Consider the following 23,471-nt stretch of genomic DNA (forward strand, 5'->3'; position numbering starts at 1 on the left):
ACAGAAAGGCCATAATCAGACGGTAATACATGCAGCAAGTTAAAGCGAGAGGAATCATTTCCTGTATGTTTGATATTTTTGAATGGAGGTGGATTTAGGCCATAGCTTGCTCTACGATTCGCTAATACTTCTTTACAGACACGTTTGGCCATGCACCATTCACTGCGACGGTCTTGCAGTCATCGCCATATATAGTTCTGCTTTCTAAAATAGGCTCGATGAACATTCAACACGGAGAGCTCAAACTCTACAAATATTCCCAAAGATATCAAATACTTCCACAAAAGCGTTTTCTAACACCAAATGTACATGCTAACTCTTTTAGATCGGTAGCTAGTAAAGATTTGATTGAGAAATCCTTCTTTTTAAAAATGCCTTGTACGTAATGTTGTCATCCTGAAGGCACTTCATCAAAAGATAAACATATTTCAGCAAAGGCAGAGCTAGAGTGGCTAAAAATGAACAGAAATGGGAATGACTGCCCACATTTAAAAATACTACAGCGCTTTATAGTAAATACTTCAGTGTTTTTGAGCTATGCTAGTAAAGTTTATTATACTCTATATATTGTAGGTATTTACAATTTTGGTAACACTTTAGTTAAGGTCACAAATATTTGCCTATTATTAAGTTATTAACTTTTCATTAGTAGTTATAAAGTATGAAGTTATTCTGCATCCCTAATTCTACGCTAAACACCCAACTTTTACCTAATTAACTATTAATAAACAGCTAATTAGTAGTTTATTAAGCTAGTAGTGGTTGTTAATGGTTTGTTAAAGAGCCCCTATTATAGGTGACCTTCCATGGAGTGTGCAACACAGCTCTAAGTGAATGAAAACATCCAGTTGATGCTTAAATCAGAAAGTGCAACTTGTTTAAAAATATAGATTTTTTAACACAAGATTTGACTGATTTGATTTGATTTGCCTGTTCGTATTGACGTTGACATGAAACAATACCAAATATAAAGTGTCGGATCTGGTAAAACGTGAACGTGCCTTTCCCTTCAAACGCTTGCAGGGTGCGGGTGTGTGTGGGACTGATCATGACGGAAGATGAGTAAATATTAATGAGTGTTTGTTCTGGAGATTAATGCCAAAATCTACCTTGCAACAAGGGATTTGTCAGCTGTTTGTTAAAGGAAGGATCAGAAAAAACTAACACAGGCTCATTCTGAAAACGTAACCCTACAGACGTTTCTGGAGACCGCAAACTATGTAGCCAGAGGTGTGTATGGTTGCATTTCATTTTAAAACGAACGATATAGGGCGGTAGGACGCCATTCCTTTTCGCGCTTACCAGCTGACCGCTTACCTCCATATGGACAGCCTTCCGGCTGTAACCAGTTTGTCCCGTTAGCTCACTATGTACGTCGGCGGACTTGAGATGCAGAGAGGAGTTGACCATGATGACGGGGTTTGAGTCCGGTGAAGAACGAATCCAGAAAGCAGGTAAGACAAAAACAGAATCCAAAAAATAAAATAAACAAATAAATAGCAGGGTGAGAATGTGGTAAAATCTGAAAACGTGGTGAAAATCAGACGAGGGCTTTTTTTTTGGATTGGTTTTGAAATGTGTTGATTGAGTTTAGGAAAGTGGTTGGGCAGGTCAATCAATAACACTGGTTGGGTTTAGGGAAGGGTGAGGGTGGGAAGGGGGAGTTTGGGTCTGTCGATCGGTTCGTCAGTCAGTTAAAAAGTCAGTCAACAGAGGCCTCTGGTGGGTTTACGCGAGAACAGCAGACGAGAATGGCACAATTGAGGGAAATTTTGAGATCTTATAAAGCGTACACAGCAGCCTCTCGTGGATTCGCTAAAACAAAAACTGCAGAAAAACATGCCGCTGCGATGTATTTTGCGGTCTCCAAAATGTCTGTAGAGGTACATTTTCAGAATGAGCCTGGGTTGGAAAAAACTATTGATGTATGGGACTTTGTCAGAGCTTGACAGGGACTTTACAGTACACAGTTCACGGATCAGTTTCTTCCTCCATTTCACAAGTGTAAGTGTAAATGGCTGCCTCTTTGTTTTCTCTAGTTTGCAAATTATGCATTTAATTGTGTTGTGTTAGTTGTAATTACTCCACATGGGTTGTACTGTATCTGATTAACTCTATATATTCTCATATTGCATCTAAAGCCACGTTGAAAACGTGGCAAGGGGTGCTTTCTTTATGGATTTAAATGTGTTTGTGAGCTCTCAATCCTCTGCCGTTTGTCTTTGCTATGGCCACCATGCAGCAGTCAAGGTTCAGAAAAGTTCAGCTTTTGCCAATGTGTGGATTGATACTGAATGTGTGTCGTGGTTAAGAATACAGCAATATGCTGGTGTTTAACTGCATTGCTTTAATGCACTCCTACATTGGGCTCACACATGCACTTTGACTACTTCGACAATGTTGATAAGCTGTGGTGGGCGTTTCTCTCTGTCTCACGCTGAACACAGTGGACCAATTGCTAAAGACTGTGTCATTGAGCCAATTTGGCTCAATGCCAATGCTCAAGTGCAGATTAGCATCGTGCTAACAAGGGGTTTGGGAACAAATGAATCACTGAATGAATCAAATGGGAGTCGTTGGAATAATCAGGTAAAAATAAGTGCATATTATAAGACAATGAAAGTGTTTTTTGACCTAGCATGCATGTCAGTCTGTTTCTGGAGACCCTAAAACCAAAATATGACCCTTTTAAATGCATAATAGGGGCTCTTCAATGAATGCTACAGTGGTATTAACTGTAGTGAACTGTAATAAATACTGTAGTATGCATCAGTTTTTACAGTAAACTGTGGTGTCTTGTAGCATAATATACCCTATAGTTGTAGAATACTGCAGGTTTTGTTGATATTACTATAGTTGTTGTGTTACCATAGCACCTATTGAATTACCACAACAGATTAATTCAAGCATGGTTCAAAGACACTAAAGCATTTACTATAAATTACTATAGTATTTTTGTCATGTTGGTTCATTCTACTTAAGGATGGGACTTCTTAAGTTCTGTCCCAAAGCATCTAACCATGTCGAAATGGTTAATGCGGCTCCTCTGAGGTTTACGCCGTCAACACCACCAGTTGTGGAAGCATCTCCTGCTTCAGCAAAAAGTAAAAACACTTTAAGGTTGTGTGCTTGAATTCTCCACTCCACGTACACGGATGCTAATCTACTCTAGCATGAACATGCCTATCTCTAGAAACTCAGAGGGTTGCAGGCCCATGTTTAAAGGGTTACGACCAACACCGTTGGCTTGTTTTCCAGTCAAAGTTTTGTCATTTCACCCATGTACGCGATTTCTCCCTGCTTTCTTCCAATGGTGTTTTCCACCCATATTGGAGAGGTCAAAGTTGGGTCTGCTGGTTTATCAAAACTCGTGGTACTTGCGCTCAGGTTGGTTTCTGGTATGCAAGTCAGGCCAACAGCGGATGCAGATCGTTGAGTCTTAGATGTACCGTTGCTTACAGCAACCTTCTCAGGGAAGTCTCTACCAGCGTAGCCCTGTCCAGTAAGTCCTGAACTCACAGAGAAAGACGCACCTACTCTACTGGCACTGGTTGTTGGGACCATATTAGCGATTTCATCAGTTGGCGAACGTCCGATGCTGCCATCAACCTGCGCTCGAATTTCTGGAGAGACTGAGAGTTGGTATTGAGGCACAGGTCCACTATCTGCACTCTTTGGGTAAAGATAGGTCTTCATCTGACCTTTGCCTTTCACATTGACCGTACCGCGGTAATCAAACTCATAGTCCATTCCGCTAAGCACGCAATAGCTCTCTTCGCTAACCTGAACGCGACACTCAACACCTGTAGTGTCCATCCGACTAGCGATGTTCACCGTGTCGCCCCAGATATCATAGAGTAGTTTAGTAGTGCCGATGACTCCGGCGGTGAGCGGTCCATGGTTAAAACCAATTCGTAACTTGAACTTGAAGCCCAACATGTTTTTATTGAAGTCGTCGACCACTCGCATCATTTCCAGGGAGAATTCGAAGAGTGCTCGTAAGTGGGCGTGCGGGTGGTTTTGGTCGCTGCATTGTTGTGTATTGAGCCCGGATGCCGCCATGTAGGTGGCGCCGATTGTCTTGATCTTCTCGATGTTGGAAAAGTCGGACTTGCGCAGAAGTTCGTCGAAGTCTCCGATGAGTTCATTGAGCACACGATAGCACTCCTTCCCGCCTTCGTAGCTTTCTTCGTAGAATTCGCTGAAGTTGACGATGCTGGCGAAGATGACACCAACGTTGTCGTGGTTTTTGGAGTAGCTTTGAGTCACTTTCAGCTGCTCGGCTACGTGGATGGGGATGATGTTGCGCAGGAGCCAGTCCGCCTGGTCGCGCATGTTTTGGATCTTGATGCGGTGCTGATCTGCTTCCACATTACCATGATAGTGGAGTCGGTAGCTCACCTCGAACTCCCGATTAAGGAACCAAACTAGAAGAAGCAACAGAAAAAAGGCCACCAAAGCCTCAGGGCCGAGCAGATCCTGTAGACGGGATGGTTCTTCTGCAGATGATTGGATGTCATTGATGCTGCTGTTGAGATCATTGGATCTGGTGGATTAAAAAAAAAAAAGAGTAAGTTTTAGACTTTAAACAAAATCGTAAAAGCTTCTGATGGAAAATGGAAAGTAGTGTGTGAAATTGTAGACTTGCCTCAAAAATAATTGTTCCCAAGTGCTAAAAGAAACATAAGATTGAAATGTTAGTATCATAATTATTTATCTGTCATAAATTAACACTTTTAGTCAGTTAAATATACCAGAAGTGACTGTGAAGGAATTTATAGGTCTCTATTTTGAAGATCCATGCGCAAAGTGCAAAGCGCAGAGCGCGAAAGCAATTAGGGCGTGTCGGAATCCACTTTTGCTAATTTAAGCACGGAAAAATCCGCTTTGCGCCGTGGCACACATTCTAAAAGGGTTGAGTTTATTTTCTTAATGAGTTTTAGGTGTGTTTTGAGAATAAACCAATCAGTCTCATCTCCCATTACCTCCCATTAAGAGTCAGTTGCGTTGAGCCATATGGCATTTGCTATTTACACGACGGACTTTGTAAGTGGAAAAACTGAACGCTTCACTAGCAAGAAAACAGTTAAACAGACCATCTACAGCGCAAGAATGAGAGATAAGGCCTTCTCATTATCTACTTTCATTTTCGCTCTCATGGATAGGGAAACCTTGTACGCACAGACATCAGTTAGCTTATAAATAATTCATTTCGTTTGTTAAGCGCTAAAATTTGTTTAAAAACTATTTCTAAATTCAGTTTTAATTTCCAGCAAACGAATAAATGAACAATAATAACAAAGTGTGTTAAAAAAAAGTTATGTCCAAATACACATGCTGTGCCCCAAATGGTCTAAAACCTGCAGGTGGACAAATCTAAGCTTGTTTTTAATAAAACTAATATAAATATGCATATAATAAATAATACTGCTAATAATAATAACATTATACAAAAGCAAATTGTCATGAATAAACTGAAAACGCCTCCCGAGATGAAGAAGGCATGAAAGTTTGGTTTTTATATTTATGTAGGCAAGAAAATGATATGTTTTGTAATATTTTAATCCCTTATATTCATATCATATATATCCTTATTATATCCAATATATATATATACTTGATATTTTAACTATTTTTCATTTGTAAAGATATTTGCGTATTGCTGTACACCCTGTCTGTATTAAGCAGTGTAAGCCAGGCGCACAACTAACGCGCTCTGCGCTGGACAATAGACCAGCTTTGATCTGATCTATTTGAACCTTCTATTTAAGTTCCTCAAAATAGCAACACAGCAGCAGTGCCCCTCAATACGCCTTCTTTTGTAGATCAGAACGCCTATGGGCGCTTACATGAGCGCAAATGCATTTGGTATTTAAGCAGCATGGCACAAAACGTCAAAACAACTCTTGCGCCAAGCTGAAAATAGCAAACAACTATTGCGTCGCACCTTGCTCCACATTGCGCGCGGTGTATGATAGGACCCATAATATTAAGAAAAGTAACTGCTTCAAATAAATGTTTTAAATACATCATAATTTGACCAGAGGCACACACTGTTCACCCAGGCTGTGGATTAAAGCTAATAAAATTGTAAATAATGTTCAATTTCTTGCACAGGCTCAATGTTTTGCTTCATAAGGCCTCAGTAGCTATGTTTCCATCCAAAGATGCGGAATAAGCTTATGTGCAAAACTGGAACATCAAATAAAAGATTTGCGAATGAAACAGCTTTTCTATACAGCGAGTCAAAGGGAACAAATTCATGATTCCTGATAAACTGGGGCCGAACATCAAAAGGAGAAATGGTATCTGCAGTAGTTACTGTGAGGTTTTTTCTTCTATAATAAATTACTTGCGCCTTAGAAGATGAAGATGATACACAATGGCTTTTTGAGGCTCTTCTTTGGAAGCTGCTCAAGTTTTGGAGGTAATAATACCACAGTGAGGACGTACTTTAAAGATTTTAATGACCAAAACAACATTTCCGATTCTTTACAATATGGTCAGTCCACTGGTTTGTCCATTAAGGCTGTCCATCGCACTCATTACATGAACTGTTACAACAATATAAAATGACTTTTCCGATGTGCATGCTGGAACTTATTCGGTAAATGTTTCCATAATAGTTTGTGCACATTGTTTCTTATCAGATGAAAAGTTTATCCCACTCAGCTGTGAGCATACGTTTTCATGTTCATCTTCAAAATGAATGCACATGTTGACATTGCCATTGAGCGTCATTTTTATGCGATAATCTAAAATGTGCATACAAATATGTGGGTGGAAACATAGCTAGTGTTTTATCAGCAGCAATGGGACTGATTTGAACTTGTTTGCACGAATCTCAAACTTTTAAAATATATGATTGCTATTACTGTATATGAATCATTAAAGGACTACAGATTAAGCTAAAAATCTTCTTTAATGTTCTGAAGGAAGAAGAAAAAGTCACCTACATCTTAGATGACCTGAGGGTAAATTAACAGGAAAGTTAGATATTTAGAGATTTTGATTTAATTATTTTATGTGTAACTTTTTTTAAAGAAACAGTTCACCTAAAAATGAAAATTCCCCATTAATTGAATCACCCATAGGTGATCCAACATGTTTTTTTCCCTCAGTAGAACATTAAAGACGTTTTTGAGTTGAATCTGTTGTGATTCATATAATGGCAGTAAATGGTGACAGGTTTTTTAGATTAATCATAAACACATACAAATGAGTCCAGCATGGCTCCTGATGACTGAGATCTTGTGAAGCGAAACGATAGGGCAGTGTAAGAAATTCAACATTATTTACAATATTAGGAACCGGGTTGGCCACCTCTGATCTAGTTAAAAAAACGTAAGTATACTTCATTTCCCTGAGATGGGTTGTGGCTGGAAGGGCATCCGCTGCTTAAACACTTGCTGGATAAGTTGGCGGTTCATTCCGCTGTGGCAACCCCGGATTAATAAAGGGACTAAGCCGACAAGGAAATGAATGAAGTATATTTCATAACAGAAAATCGTAACATAAATGGAATTTAAATAAGTGAATCATGAATCAGTTGCAAAACTTTACAGTAAGACATTTTTCAGATCATGGTGATGTTTTAACTGATTAAAATTATAACTGCTGTCTACATAATTTTGGTATGTTGAGTCCTAACATCCGCATTAAATATCTGAACTTCCCATCACTACTGTGTATCTAATCTCAGAGCAGCCTTGCACACATATTGTACTTAAGGCTGCTATCTTGTGGGCTGTTGTATTTGAAGTTGAGGATAGGTATGGTAGTGGTAGATGATAGTGTTCATGTGCCCTCTAAATACAGGTTTCAAAAAATGTATTTATTATACAATATTTATTCTGTCGATTTTGAATCTTGCACCTAACAAATATCCTTATTTAGAAAAAACTAAAACTAATACTGAAACTAATGAAAACTAAACTAAAACTAAGCAATTTCAAAATATAGAAACTTATAAAGGCGAAGCAGTGGCGCAGTAGGTAGTGCTGTCGCTTCACAGCAAGAAGGCTGCTGGGTTGCTGGTTCGAGCCTCGGCTCAGTTGGCGTTTCTGTGTGGAGTTTGCATGTTTTCTTTGCATTCACATGGGTTTCCTTCATGTGCTCCGGTTTCCCCCACAGTCCAAAGACATGCGGTACAGGTGAATTGGGTAGGCTAAATTGTCCGTAGTGTATGAGTGTGTGTGTGAATGTGTGTGTGGATGTTTCTCAGAAATGGGTTGCAGCTGGAATGGCACCCGCTGCTTAAAAAACACTTGCTGGATAAGCTGGCGGTTCATTCCGCTGTGGTGACCCCAAATAAATAAAGGCACCAAACCGACAGGAAAAATGAATAAATGATTGAATGAATGAAACTCAAACTTTTAAGTAATAGTTTAGTACTTTAGTACTTACTAGTATACTTTTACTCTACTTGCACTACATATCTAGCAAACTGCATCACCTGACCAAGCTCATGCCATGAAGGGTTTTGTTATCAAAGCAACAGGACTACATTTGGACTACATTCGCACAAGCGCTAAGAATTGTTTGAATTAATTAGTAAATGAAAACAGGAAATTTCCACTTTTGGGGGAACTACCCCTTTAAGTTAATCCAGTTGCTCACATTTTACAGGGTACTTGCTTATTAGCCAACCCAGGCTCATTCTGAAAACGTAGTCCCGCGGACGTTTCTGGGGACTGCAATTTCATTTCATTTTTTAAGCGAACGCTACAGAGTGGTGTGACGCCGTTCCTTTTCACGCTCACTGGCCGCTTACCTCCGTGTGGAGGGCTTTACCGCCACAACCAGTTTGTTCAGTTAGCTCGTCGTGTAAGTCGGCGAAGTTGGGACGCAGAGTGGAGCTGACCACGACGACGGCGATGACCGGGTTCGAGTCTGGAGAAGAGCGGTTCTAAAAATCAGGTAAGTCAAAAACAGAATCCAAAAAATAAAGTAATCAGGTTCATAACAGGGTGAGAATGTGGTAAAATCCAAAAACGTGGTAAAAACCAGACAAGGGCTTTTATTTTTTTAGACGGCTTTTGTAAATCGTTGCTTGGGTTTAGGAAAGCAAACGGGCGCCGGGTCAGTCTGTAAAATTAGTTGGGTTTAGGGAAGGAGGAGGAGGGTGGGTTGGCCAGATTGGCCGGTCGCCCAGTCAATCATTCAGTCAGTCAGTCAGACAGATGGTCACTTGACAGCGGCCTCCGCTGGGTTTACGCGAGAACAGCGTGGGCATGAATGGCGTTTGCGGAAGACGTTCAAGAAGCGAAAAAGCGCACACAATGGCCTCTCGCTGATTTGCAAAAACAAAAACTGCACAAATGCGTACGTCCCGGGACGTATTTCTTGGTCTTCATAAACGTCCATGGGACTATGTTTTCAGAATGAGCCTGGGTTGTTATTAGCAGGAAGAGTAATATGGATTTCTTTTATTTTTTTGCAGTGTTGAATAGACCCTTTTTACATTTCCGGGTTTCTTCTCTGTAGCGGACGTCATTATAGCTGGTAAACTTAGAGCTCAATGACTGCGAGATTACAACTAATCATATTTTTTACAATCTTATTTGCTGAAATAATAAAAGAAAAACTCCTCGATAGTGTTATCAAGACTCCCAGAATAAAAATAAAAAATAGTGCGAGACGGCAACAAGAACAGAGAAATTTACTGTACTGCCCCATAAACTGCATTAGAAACGCCTCCCATAAGTGGTAATTTAATGCAAAGATGATACAATATATACAATAATACATATAAATATTCATACGTTTAAAAAAAATGTATATATATATTAAACGTTTAAGGATTTAGGATGCTGATGATCGTTAAACGCGTTATAACATTCGTGTGAAAAGGGTGCGTAATGGTGGGTTACCTCCACCCAATCCCCCGCCCCACAAATTCCGCCCCTGTGTGGGATAGTCAGGTGTATAATATTGGTGTGTGATTGGTGTGAACCTGCACGGAGGGCTCCAGAGCACACTTAGAAAGGTGAGTCCCGCCAGCGTGGCCAGGCTTGAGCGCATCCAGAAACTGAGCTGACAGAAATTGCAGTACTGGATGATGGCGATGATGACGGCACAGCAGGTGAACATGGTGAACTGCGGGGAGAGAATTGGACAGGAATTAAACATGCTCGCAGTGCAGTACATGCAGTTTACAGAAATATGTACAGTTGAAGTCAGAATTATTAGCCCCCCTGTATATTTATTCCCCAATTTCAGAGAGAATGTTTTAACATTTCTAAACATAATAGTTTTAATAACTCATCTCTAATAGCTGATTTATTTTATCTTCGCCATGATGACAGTAAATAAAATTTGACTAGATATTTTTCAAGACACTTCTATACAGCTTAAAGTAGAGGTGGCCAACCCTGTTCCTGGAGATCAACCTTCCTGCAGATTTCAGTTGCTACCCATATCAAACACACCTGAACCAATTAATCAGGACCTGAACACCAGGTGATAATTAAAGGCAGATGTGTTTGATATGGGTTGCAACTGAAATCTGCAGGAAGGTGGCTCTCCAGGAACAGGGTTGGCCACCCCTGGCTTAAAGTGACATTTAAAGGCTTAACTAGGTTAATTAGGGTAACTAGGCAGGTCATTGTATAACTAGGGTTGGGGTATCGTTTGGGGGTTTATTTCCCAGTGCTAAACTGACACTTTTAAAATGGTACCGGTAGCAAAAAGGTGCCTGAATCGATACTTTTGATCCACAAAACTATGATGATGACTATAGAAAAATTTTATTTGACAAAAAAAAAATAATGTAATAATTTTAATTGTGCAGTTTAATTAATGTTTAAATATACATTAATTCATATTTTATATATTTGAATTAAATTGCATTAATATATTTGTTTTGATCACTTGTTTGTTAGCATGAATTTAAGATTTGCATTATGCAATAAACATCACATTAGCCTACTACTAACCTGTTGAAAGGCTGTCATCAAAATCAGAGAACATGTCATTTTGGGTGTTTCATTTTTAATTTTTCGACCTTAACTGCAGTTCAACAGTTTTACCTTTATTTAAAAAAACATATAACATCGTTGGTGCCCTGTGGCAAACTGAGGTATTGGATGCGAGGATGAAGTAAGGATTGGTGGGAGAATGTTGTTTAAATGGAACTTGATACCGCACACTGAGCAGAAAGAAAAAAACCTCTGCATTTAGCGACGCGGGTGTCAAAAATTGCTTATCAAAGTCACTCACTGGGTGCGCTGTACCAAACTATTAAATACAAAAGACATGTCACTCGCATAGTTCTGAATGGGGAAAAGTGTAACGGTCAATATGGCGAATGAAGCTCCGCCTACTAGTAGAGTAGCCACTCGATTGCTATAGACTGACGGAAAAGCTCGGACCAGACGTGTGCTTTTACGACCGATTGGTGGTCAACAAACACCCTTGAATCTCAGCAAATTCTTGAATCACAGACATAAGAAACATATCCAGATAAAGCAGAAAATACTGTGAAAATCTCCTTGGTTTGTCAAAGATCACATGGAAAACATTATTTTAAATTAACGGGAGGGCAAAAAAGAAATGACTTCAATTGTATCTGCTGCAGTTTACAGGTGAAAAAATGTGATGTATTTGAAAGTTAAAAATGTGTTATCCTACAATAAAAAGTTTCTTGTCAAATAAATTAACATGAAAGATTATCCCCCCAGTTTCTCTGGTCTAGAACCACCACTGAACATCCTTTGGGAAATGTTTGAGTTTTTTTTTTAAATCACATGAGGGCAAATAATTCTGACTCTAACAGTACTTCTCTGACTGAGAGCAGCATAAAAGTGCCTCAATTACTGCATCTGTGGTACCCAGTGGTCACCTGACACGTCTATATAGTGTTGCATAACAGACCTGTACAGTAGGGTACATACTTAAGTGCACAGTTTTATGCCAGCATGCACATTTACTGTGTGAGCCAGACACTTTGCTGTAGGTGTTTTGACACTAATGTTCTAATGTCAAATGATTTGCTGCAAATCAAATGTTTCTTGTGCTCATTTCACAGTATTTTTTAAGCAAGCATGCAAGAAACAGGGATTTTGATTTAAAAACACACAGGATTCTTAATATCATGGGCTTTATCCACTAAAGGATATATATATATATATATATATATATATATATATATATATATATATATATATATATATATATATATATATATATACAGTTGAAGTCAGAATTATTAGCCCCCTATTGATTTTGATTTTCTTTTTTAAATATTTCCCAAATGATGTTTAACAGAGCAATGAAATTTTCACAGTATGTCTGATAATATTTTTTCTTCTGGAGAAAGTGTTGTTTGTTTTATTTCGGCTAGAATAAATGCAGTTATTAATTTTTTAATAACCATTTTTGGGACAAAATTATTAGCCCCTTTAAGCTAATTTTTTTTTCGATAGTCTACAGAACAAACCATCGTTATACAATAACTTGCCTAATTACCCTAACCTGACTAGTTCACCTTATTAACCTAGTTAAGCCTTTTAATGTCACTTTAAGCTGTATAGAAGTGTCTTGAAAAATATCTAGTCAAATATTATTTACTGTCATCATAGAAAAGATAAAATAAATCTGTTATTAGAAAAAAGTTTTTAAAACTATTATGCTTAGAAATGTGCTGAAACAATCATCCCAGAACAGAACAGAAATTGGGGAAAGAAATAAACAGGGGCGCTAATAATTCAGGGGGGCTAATAATTCTGACTTCAACTGTATATATATATATATATATATATATATATATATATATATATATATATATATGTATATATATACATATATATATGTATATATATATACATATATATTTTCTATATTTTTATTAATTCGTGTAATAAAAAGCTACATTTTTAGCATCACGAATTTAGAACTTTTTAATATATATCTTTTTAGATTTATTCAAGTGACAAAAGCTCATTTTTTAGCATCATATAATTTTTAATATTAAATACACTCAAAATAATATTTTTGCATCACCACTCCAGTCTTCACAATTGGAAAATAATAGTAATAATAAAAATAATAATAATAATAATAATAATAATAATAATAATAATAATAATAATAATAATAATTATTATTATTATTATTATTATTATCATCATCATCATTATTATTATTATTATATGTATATATATATATATATATTATTATTATATGTATATATATATCTATATCTATATCTATATATATATATATATATATATATATATATATATATATATATATTCAAGCGACAAAAGCTACATTTTTAGCATCGTATAATTTGTAATATTTAATGTATTTTTTTATGTATTTTCATAAATTATTTTATTTTCTATATTTTTATTAATTCATGTAATAAAAAAGCTACATTTTTAGCATCACGAATTTAGAACTTTTTAATATATATCTTTTTAGATTTATTCAAGTGACAAAAGCTCATTTTTTAGCATCATATAATTTTTAATATTAAATACACTCAAAATAATATTTTTGCATCACCACTCCAGTCTTCACAAATGGAAAATAATAATAATAATAATAATAATAATTATTATTATTATTATTATTATTATTATTATCATCATCATTATTATTATTATTATTATTATTATTATTATTTAAATCCAGAAGTTAATAAATTCAGTTTTAAATATGAAAAATCTCGGTCACATTTTATTTTGATGGTCGTCCGTTTGTTGAATACAAGTTAAACTGCATCTACATGCCCACTAATTCTCATTAGATTATAAGTAGACTGTTCGGTTGGGGTTGGGATAAGTATAAGTTGACATGCAAACTTTCTTACAGTCAGTTAAATGCCTGTTGAAGGAGACTAATACTCAAATAGACCTTCAAAATAAAGTGTTGCCCAAAACACAATATGGCGCATTAATATGATGCCTTAATATCCCAATATGATGTATTATACATTTTCACTACATTGCTACCGTGCTTTTTAGAGTAATAATAGACAACAAATATAATTAGATTTTTTGGCATAGAAAATATATAATTTGCATTATAATGTCTATACATTGTGTTTCCCAGTGGAATATACCTTGTATATAGCTACACCTTGATGTCAAAATGGCAGCATCGAATTGACATCTAGCACTGGTGTCAAAAAACATGTAAAGAATCGATTATAGGACAGTCCTTTACTTGATTTTGATGCTTTATTAGATGTCAATTTGATGTCATTTTGATATCAGGGTAGTTTAAATGCATGGTAAGGAAACAAACTTCAGTGTAAACTTGTCATTTATATTTGAAGCTTGATTAATAAAACTTTTTATATTATAATACTTTTTGTGTCTTTATTTTGGTGGTCAAAAGTGCATCAATGTGCAGACGTAAAATAGACGTCACGTTTTCAACAGTATCTGGATGCAGCCTTCATGATCCAAGCTGAGATTGCATCACTCAGCGATGCAATGTCAGACACAATGCACTCAATGGAGTGAGTGACGTCACTGTGACGGGTAGGGTTAGGGGTGGGGTTAGGTGAGCGCATTAAAAAGCATTGGATGCAGCTCAGATTCCACTGCACCAGGTCTGCATCCAGACCCCTCTCCACGTTTTTGACATCAAATCAACTTTGACATGTTTTTTGATGTCATTGTGACATGAAGGTGCCCGCTGGGTTGCTCTTGTCTTCACCTGTATGGAGTCGTGCATATTGCAGGTGATGTGAGAAAAGACGGCGATGGCTGGTAAAGACACCAGCACTGCCCCGATCATGTGCCGGGGAATCCAGCCGGAAATGACCCAGAGGAGCGTCCTGGTGCAGTTCAGCACACTGTCCAGATAAAACGCTCTCCTGTAAAACACACAGAGGAATACACATCTGAATCAGAGCTGTGCAGCAACACTATATCCCAACCTAGGCTCAAACAGGAAATACAGTGCTCAACATAAATGAGCACACCCCATTTTCATTCATCCGCTTTCCTTCGGCTTAGTCCCTCATTAGGGGACGCCACAGTGGAATGAACCGCCAATTTATCCACCATATAGTATGTTTTGTACAGCAGATGCCCTTCCAGCTGTAACCCATTTTTGGGAAACACCCATACACACTCATACACTACAGCCAAGACAGGTCATCCAATTCACCTATAGAGCATGTCTTTGGACTGTGGGGGAAACCGGAGCACCTGAAGGAAACCTACGCCAACACGAGGAGAACATGCAAACTCCACACAGAAATACCAACTGGCCCTGCTGAGACTTAAACCAGTGACCTTCTTGCTGTGAGGCGACAGTGCTAACCACTGAGCCATCATGCCGTCGAAGTGCTAATAATACAATGGAATTGCTGATTGTTCACAGTTAATCTGAAATCCCGCTCATAATTCCCGCAATGCATCATGGGGTGTAGGAAGAAGGCGTAGTCAATGCTCATATTCTAGCCACTGACCGTATAGCGAGTATTAGAGCCAAACACTCGAGCAGCGCTGCCACCGCGGCCACTATGAGCGCTGGTGTGGGCAGGGGCTGATGGGTAACCAGCGGTCGCAGGAAACAGGCCAGAGAAAGAGCCAGAAACACGCAACAGCACAGAAGCATGTCCAGGAAAGAGCTGAACGTCGGGCTGGCAAACGTCTGCACAGGAGTTTGAGTCTTGACCTGACAGCGGACAGAGAGAAAGAGATCAGATTATTCATCAAATCAAATGAGAAATCTGATTCGAAAAATAGAAAAACTGATTCGAAAAACAGCCAACTAGAACCAGATGATACAGGAATAAATGCATCTTTATATAGAGTTGAAGTCAGAATTAGTAGCCCTCCTGTATATTTTTCCCCCAATTTCTGTTTACGAGAAATAAGATTAGTTTCAACACATTTCTAACCATAATAGTTTTAATATCTCATTTCTGACATGCACAGCTGGACTTATTGGGGAAATTGATTTTGGTGGTTCAGGCTTTCTATTGGTGGATCTTACATGATTGACAGGTCGATCCCGCCCTCATTGCAGTAAATACCAATCGGAGAAGAGATCATTCAGAAGGGTAAAAGATGTTGTTTTAAAAACTCATAAATTTTTTAATACACATTATTCATTCATTCTTTTTAAAGGGTTTTTGGCTTAGTCTTTATTTCAGAGATTGTCACAGTGGAATGAACTGACAATTATTCCAGCATATATTTTACATAGCGGATGCCCTTTCCAGCTGCAACACAGTACTGGGAAACACCCATACACTCTCACATTCACACACACTCAACAGTGGCGTAGCGCAAACTGCGTCGGCCCACTATATAATATATATATATATATATATAATAATGAAGGCGGGGCACCTCACTGCATATTATATATATATATATCATTAGCCCCTTTGAATTATTAGCCTCCCTGTTTATTTTTCCCCAATTTTTGTTTAACGGAGAGCAGATGTTTTCAGCACATTTTATAACATAATAGTTTTAATAACTCATCTCTAATAACTGATTTATTTTATCTTTGCCATGATGACAGTAATTAATATTTTTGACTAGATTTTTTCAAGACACTTCCATACAGCTTAAAGTGACATTTAAAGTCTTAACTAGATTAATTAGGTTAACTAGGCAGGTTAGGGTAATTAGGCTATTAAGTCATACAAGATATTGGCATTATTTCAAAGTGGTGCTTATAAATAAGCCTCCATGTCGTGAGCATTTGTTGGTAAAATTTAAAGAGTTTTAATGGGAGCTTTTTAATACTATGTTTACACATTAAACGAAATTCTAAAACACCCATAATAATATAGTCCATTTTGATTTCACCGCACAATACTGCATCTTTAACTGCATTTCGGAAGAAAGGCCACCAGATGGCAGTACAGACAGAGTAACACACTGTACACTCTTAATGCGGTTTTTCTACTGAGTAAAAATTCACAGACTTGTCCTGAGACTCAAGCCGTGGTGACAGACTGTGAGAACAAATGAAGAGTGACAGATAAATAGATGTGAGGAGAATGGTGCTGTACCTCGTCCTGGTAGCTGGTCCTGTAAGCCGACTCCAGGGATCTGTCTATGAATGTGTGGCTCAGCTTGTTGATGGGAGGTCTGTAGAAGTAATCTTTCATCAGACTGCAACGCCAAAAGCACAGAAAACAGCGTTAGACTGCGGGAGGAATTCAGTCCGTTGATTTATTGATCACACAAGTTCTGCATGGAATTGACTGTGATGAAGAAAAGAAAATACTTGTTTTAAATGTTGTCGAGCCACACTGTAAATTATTTTAAAGATCAGAGGATTATTAGATTCAAGAAATTATATAATTGTTGCTTTATATTACATATATTATATTAAATACTGTATCAGTGCACAATGGCAAGACTTTAACTCTAAAATGGTTTAATAAGTAAATTAGCTTAAAGAAATGATTTAATTTGGTTTTATTTGCAGTTTGACATTCTTACGACAAAAAGACACATTTTCCCTCACATTCACATTACTGTAGGGTTTGCACAATATAATATAATCAATATCGTTATTCTATTATCACCATTTAGTATAACTGTTTCCGGTGCAAATATTATGTTAAAATGTAACTTATTCCTGTGATTTAAAAAACTTTCAAACATTTAAAAAATAATAATAATAACAATTTATTAAAACAAACAAACAAAAACAAAAAAACAAACAATAATAATAAATGTTTCCAGATCATCTAATCCTCATCTCTGAATGATTTCTGTAGTTCTGAATGATTTCCTAAAATAACTTTGCATTACATTTTCTAAAATACACAGTATTGACAATAGAAAATATAATTACAAAACATATATTTTACAAAACTATTGCTGGTTTGAGCCCAGGCTGGGTTTTATTTGCATATAATATATATATATATATATATATATATATATATATATATATATATATATATATATATATATATATATATATATATATATATATATATATATATATATATACATACAAAATATATATATAATTTTTTTTTTGCGTAAAACATATTCCAGAGTAGTTGGCGTTTCATTCTGCTGTGGCAACTCATAATAATTCAGAGACGAAGCCACAGGAAAATGACTGAATTGTTATTGTAATTGCATACAGTTTGCATGAAAACTTAAGGCAAAGAAAAGGGCTTATATACACACTTGCATAAAAATAGGGTCTGAGCAATCTTTTAACTGCAGAGCGCACTTCAAAAATTTCTTTTATTTACAACTACAGAAACAAAACGTCCACAGCGGCGCAGTTAAACAGATTACGAACAGTTACTGAGCCCTAAAACACCAGATGCCACTCTTTGACAGCGTTTAGAAAGAAAGACATGAGAAATGGCCCACAGTGCATCACACACACACACACACTTACTCACTCGCACACTACATCAAACAGCATGCAGAGTCCCTGCGGGCACAGCATGACCTCCGCCGGCCGCCGTTAAACAATACCGCTCCATCTTGTCTGACATTCATGTCCCAGCGGGCCGCGGACTCCTACCTGTCCTCTTTTATCACGTCCACGAAGTGCGCGTCGCTCCTCTCGCGGAAGTTCTTGGAGCGCAGAGGGATGAGGGCAGAGTGGTCCATGGTTCCTCCTCCGACGGCGGGCCACTTCTTCTCCTTGTCCTGCAGCATCTCACACAGAGACGTCTGGCTGTGCGTCAGCGGCTGCTCCACACCAGGACTCAACAGCCCATTCACACTTTTAGGACCCCTGCCTGCCGGGACCTGAAGACAATTCAGATGGAGAACACAGAGTGTTAAAATGCTATTAGTTTATGCACATAATGCGACCGTGGACCATAAAACTACCTTTTGGAAATTGAGATTCATGTATTATCTGAAAGCTTTTGAATTTTGAATTTGCTTTTCATTGATGTATACTTTGTTAGGATTGTATAATATTTGGTTCAGATTTTTGAAAATACAATACAAACTATTTGAAAATATGAAATCTGAGGGATCAAAACAGTTTAAATACTGAGAAATCCCCTGATAGCCCAGCTTTAAATGAATAAAAGCCCCACCCTTAAAGCCAGATAGCCCCGCCCTAAATGACTAATAGCCACAGATAGCCCCGCACTAAATGACTGATAGCCCTGCCCCAAATGATTAATAGCCCCACCCTAAAGAACTAATAGCCCCGCCCTTAATGAGTAATAGACCTGCCCTGAAGAACTGATAGCTCCACCCTAAAGAACTGATAGCCCCGCCCTTAGTAAGTAAAAGACCTGCCCAAAAGGACTGATAGCTCCACCCTAAAGGATTAATACCCTCATCCTAAAGAACTGATAGCTCAGTCCTAAATAACTGACAGCCCCGCCCTTAATGACTAATAGACCCACCCTAAAGTACTGATAGCTCTACCCTAATGGATTGATAGCCCTGCTCTAAATGACTAATAGCCCCATCCTAAAGAACTGATAGCCCCATCCCAAATGACTGATAGCCCCACCCTAAAGAACTGATAACCCCATCGTAAATGGCTGATTGCCCTGCCCTACATGACTAATAGCCCCACTCTAAATAACTCATAGCTCTGCCCTAAATTACTAATAGCCCCACCCTAAATAACTAATAGCCCCGCCTTAAATGACTAATAGCCCCACCCTAAAGAACAGATAACCCCATCGTAAATGGCTGATTGCCCTACCCTAAATGACTAATAGCCCCACCCTAAAAAACTGATAGCTCAGCCCTAAAAAACTGACAGCCCCGCCCTTAATGACTAATCGACTTAACCTAAAGAACTGATAGCTTCACCCTAAAGGATTGATAGCCTTGCCCTAAATGACTAATAGCCCACCCCTAAATAAATCACAGACCCGCCCTAAATGACTAATATGCCCACCCTAAAGAACTGATAGCCTCGTCGCAAATGACTGATTGCCCTGCCCTAAATGACTAATAGCCCCACCCTAAAGATTGTATAGCCCCGCCCTAAATTACCAATAGCCCCACCTTAAAGAACTAATAGCCCCGCCATTAATGACCCACATTAAAGGACTGCTAGCCACACCTCAAAGAACTGATAACTCCGCCCTAAAGGCATTCCATGTGACCAGAAGTGAATAAAGTCTTTTCGAAGGGGAGGGAAGGTTATGATTTTTAAATAAAAGATTGTGAGGGCAAATTAACTTTTACAAAACAATGAAGTGCACAGACACATATATTACAAGCACTACCATATGCAAGCACTTCCATAAAAAAATTAAAAAGAAGAATAAATTTAGATTTCATGCCGATGAAATCAATCATCTGGGAAACTATGGTAATATTTACATCACCATACGGTTATTTTGTTACCCATTTCAGCTTGAAGTGTTTTGCCTTTTACAATGAAAAGTAACAAAAGGTAAAATAACATTTAGTGGGGCGGTGCAGTGGTGCAGTATGTAGTGCTGTCGCTTCACAGCAAGAAGGTCGCTAGTTCGAGCCTCGGCTGGCCTAGTTAGCATTTCTGTGTGGAGTTAGCATGTTTTCCCAGTGTTGGTGTGGGTTTCCTCCGGGTGCTTTGGTGTCCCTCACAGTCCAAGCACATGTGATGCAAGTGAATTGTCCGTAGTGTATGTTTGTGAATGAGAGTGTATGGGTGTTTCCCGGTGACGGTTTGCAGCTGGAAGGGCATCCGCTGTTTCAAACATATGCTGGATAAGTTCGCAGTTCATTCCGCTGTGTTGACCCTACTGAAAAAAACAGCTTAAACCAGCCTAGGCTGGTTGGCTGGTTTTAGCTGGTCGACCAGGCTGGTTTTAGAGGGGTTTTGGCTAGGCTGGTCAAGCTGGTTTTTCTGGTCATTTTCCAGCCTGACCAGCTAAGACCAGGCTGGAAATAGCTGGAAACCAGCCTGGAAATGGCCAAAACCCCTCTAAAACCAGCCTGGTCAACCAGCTAAAACCAGCCAACCAGCCTAGGCTGGTTTAAACTGGATTTTTCAGCAGGGACCCCTGATTAATAAAAGGACTAAGCCAAAAAGAAAATGAATGAATGAAAAACATTTAGAACATTTACATTTAGTCATGTCCAAAACTACTTAAAAATAAAATAACTTTCTGCAAAACTGCCGTTGAATGTTAGAACAAACAGGTGGCGCTGTTTGCCAGCCTTGCAACAAAGCATCACTTCACCTAATCTATCATAATCTGAAATTGGATCGTAACCTCTAGGAACATGGTTGGGAAACACTCCCCTAAACAATGCTACATCATTTACAAAAAGATCTCATGTAAGTTGTTCAGGTGGGAATAAAACTATGACGTGTTCTAAATTTGCTCACTGAGCTCCTGTCTAAAACACTCACCTTGCTGTTGCTGGTTTTGTGTTCAGGATCTGTGCAGCTGTTGCTGTGAACAAGTCCGTCTTCAGATGTTATCAGGCTACATGAGGGACAGGCGGACTGATGGAGACAAATAGGAGAACGTGAAGAAGGATTACACACAGAGCCAAACACCTCACTTACTGGTTAATACAATAAAAAACAGCAGATAGAATTTAGACTTTACAAGGAAAGATCCATCATTCTACACTTTGTTGACAATGCTAGTGTGTTTTAGAGTGTTTTTAGCACTTGGCTAATGTATTGGTTAGCATTGCTACAGCAGGCAGTTGCTATGTGCTAAACAATAAAGCATGGCAAAATATAGTTGTTTGAAGTGGAGCAGTTTATTGAACATTTAGATACAGTTTTGCATCCAGTGGGCCTACATCCGGTTTTCATGTTCTTACTAAACAGGCAGTGATTGAAAGAGAACTGAAAATACTTAAGTAAAAGTACCATTACTTGCCTAAAAATGAAGTGCGAGTACAGTAAAAGTATCAGTTGTAAATTTTACTCAAAGTATGAGTAAAAAGTAGACCTTTCAAAAGTACTCAAGAGTAGTGAGTAGTGAGTATTACACTGGGAAAGGTTGATGGGTTTACATGTAATTTGTGTGTGTGTGTGTGTGTGTGTGTGTGTGTGTGTGTGTGTGTGTGTGTGTGTGTGTGTGTGTGTGTGTGTGTGTGTGTGTGTGTGTGTGTGTGTGTGTGTGAAACGTAGTGTTGGGCAAGCTACTTGAAAAATATAGTGAGCTAAGCTATTAGCTACTCTACTTAAAATGTAGCTTAACTACACTAAAAACTACCCCCTGGGTAATGTAGCAAGCTAAGCTAAAAGCTACTTGGCAAAAGTAGTTTAGCAACATCTGAGCTATTTTTGCAATTTTTATTTTTAAATCGAAGCAAATTAAATCCAAGTCAATCATATCTTAGTGATCAATAAAACTGTCAATGAAACATGAGGCAGAATAGTTCAGTTCAATGATTTACTGTAAATAATATGCTGTACGAAACAGAAACATATAGTATTATAGTATATAACAGCTAAAACAAAAAATCCAATAAAAGCAGGTGTTACACATTTAAAATACTATAGTCATTTATAATAGAGAAATATTTTGACATAAGCATCATGCATATGTATATGTATATATATATATATATATATATATATATATATATATATATATATATATATTCACAACTCTTCGATAATAAATTACACTATATAATGCAGTAATTTTTTTTACGAGTACTTACTATAAATTACTAAAGTATTTTTTGAGCACAGCATCAGAAAATAAGTTGTTGCATCTTAACTAGTGCTGTCAATCGATAAAAAAAATTAACTAATTAATCGCACCTTTTTAAAAAAATAATCGCGATTAATCGCATTTAAAATACTGAAACTTGTAATTTTGGCTATTTAAAGGTAAAATTAATGTAAACGCAAGACAAAAAATATTTAAATTCAAAACATAATTGTTTAATAGAATTTTTGTTTAACTTGTAACACAGATTTCTTCATGTAAACAACATACCCACAATAAACCATCAAGATCCTGGCTTGACAGCCATATTTATTACAGAAATGAAAACACAGGCATGTTAATGACATTTAAATTTCAAAACAATCAATGCCAATAAAGAAAACATTGATTTCCATGTTGGATTCTAAGTGGACTGCAAAAAAATGCCAAAATATAGGAATTGCAGATATGGAAAATGAAAAATTATAATAATAAACTATAGAATACAAACTGTTGCACTCATTGTAAAGTTTTATTGCTGTGAGTTGAGAACATTAGTTATAGAGTAGAAACTATTTTGCTTAATCCTCCTTTACATTCATCCAGTTGCTAAGACTAGGAGTATCCCGCAAGTGCACAGAGACTCCCAAATGCCCGCAAATGAATGATAATTTCTTGCAAACCGGTCGTTAAATACATTGCACACCCCTCTCGCCCCTACTCAGATACGTCGCTCACTCCACCCCTGACACCCCTTTACGAGCCTGACACAGACACACACACAACGCGCTGCAGACGTTTTGGCCCCAACGGCCTTCCATACTGGAGCGACTCCCCTCAGATTCAACACGCATGATCACGTTCATCAAATTTGCTAAGCGCCCTAAACTAATGCCTAGTTCAGACTGCGTGATTTTAG

General features: G+C 37.7%; 1 protein-coding gene across 4 annotated transcripts in view; it reads right to left on the bottom strand.

Moving 5' to 3' along the window:
- Nucleotides 1–2,617: 2,617 nt before the first annotated feature.
- Nucleotides 2,618–23,471, bottom strand: part of adcy9b (adenylate cyclase 9b) — a 147,118-nt gene continuing 126,264 nt past the window's right edge. For all 4 annotated transcript variants that reach the window (XM_087243907.1, XM_087243905.1, XM_087243906.1 and 1 more), the window contains 8 exons: nucleotides 21,286–21,381; nucleotides 18,484–18,713; nucleotides 16,994–17,096; nucleotides 15,431–15,639; nucleotides 14,671–14,830; nucleotides 9,956–10,098; nucleotides 4,649–4,672; nucleotides 2,618–4,546 (listed from right to left, as the gene is read on the bottom strand). In XM_087243907.1, coding sequence (XP_087100033.1) covers nucleotides 3,259–4,546; nucleotides 4,649–4,672; nucleotides 9,956–10,098; nucleotides 14,671–14,830; nucleotides 15,431–15,639; nucleotides 16,994–17,096; nucleotides 18,484–18,713; nucleotides 21,286–21,381 — 2,253 coding nt within the window. In that variant the 3' untranslated portion in view covers nucleotides 2,618–3,258. The remainder of the gene's footprint in view (nucleotides 4,547–4,648; nucleotides 4,673–9,955; nucleotides 10,099–14,670; nucleotides 14,831–15,430; nucleotides 15,640–16,993; nucleotides 17,097–18,483; nucleotides 18,714–21,285; nucleotides 21,382–23,471) is intronic.

This window comes from Danio rerio, chromosome 3 (assembly GCF_052040795.2).
Source record: "Danio rerio strain M-AB ecotype USA chromosome 3, GRCz13ab, whole genome shotgun sequence".
Lineage (NCBI taxonomy): Eukaryota > Metazoa > Chordata > Actinopteri > Cypriniformes > Danionidae > Danio > Danio rerio.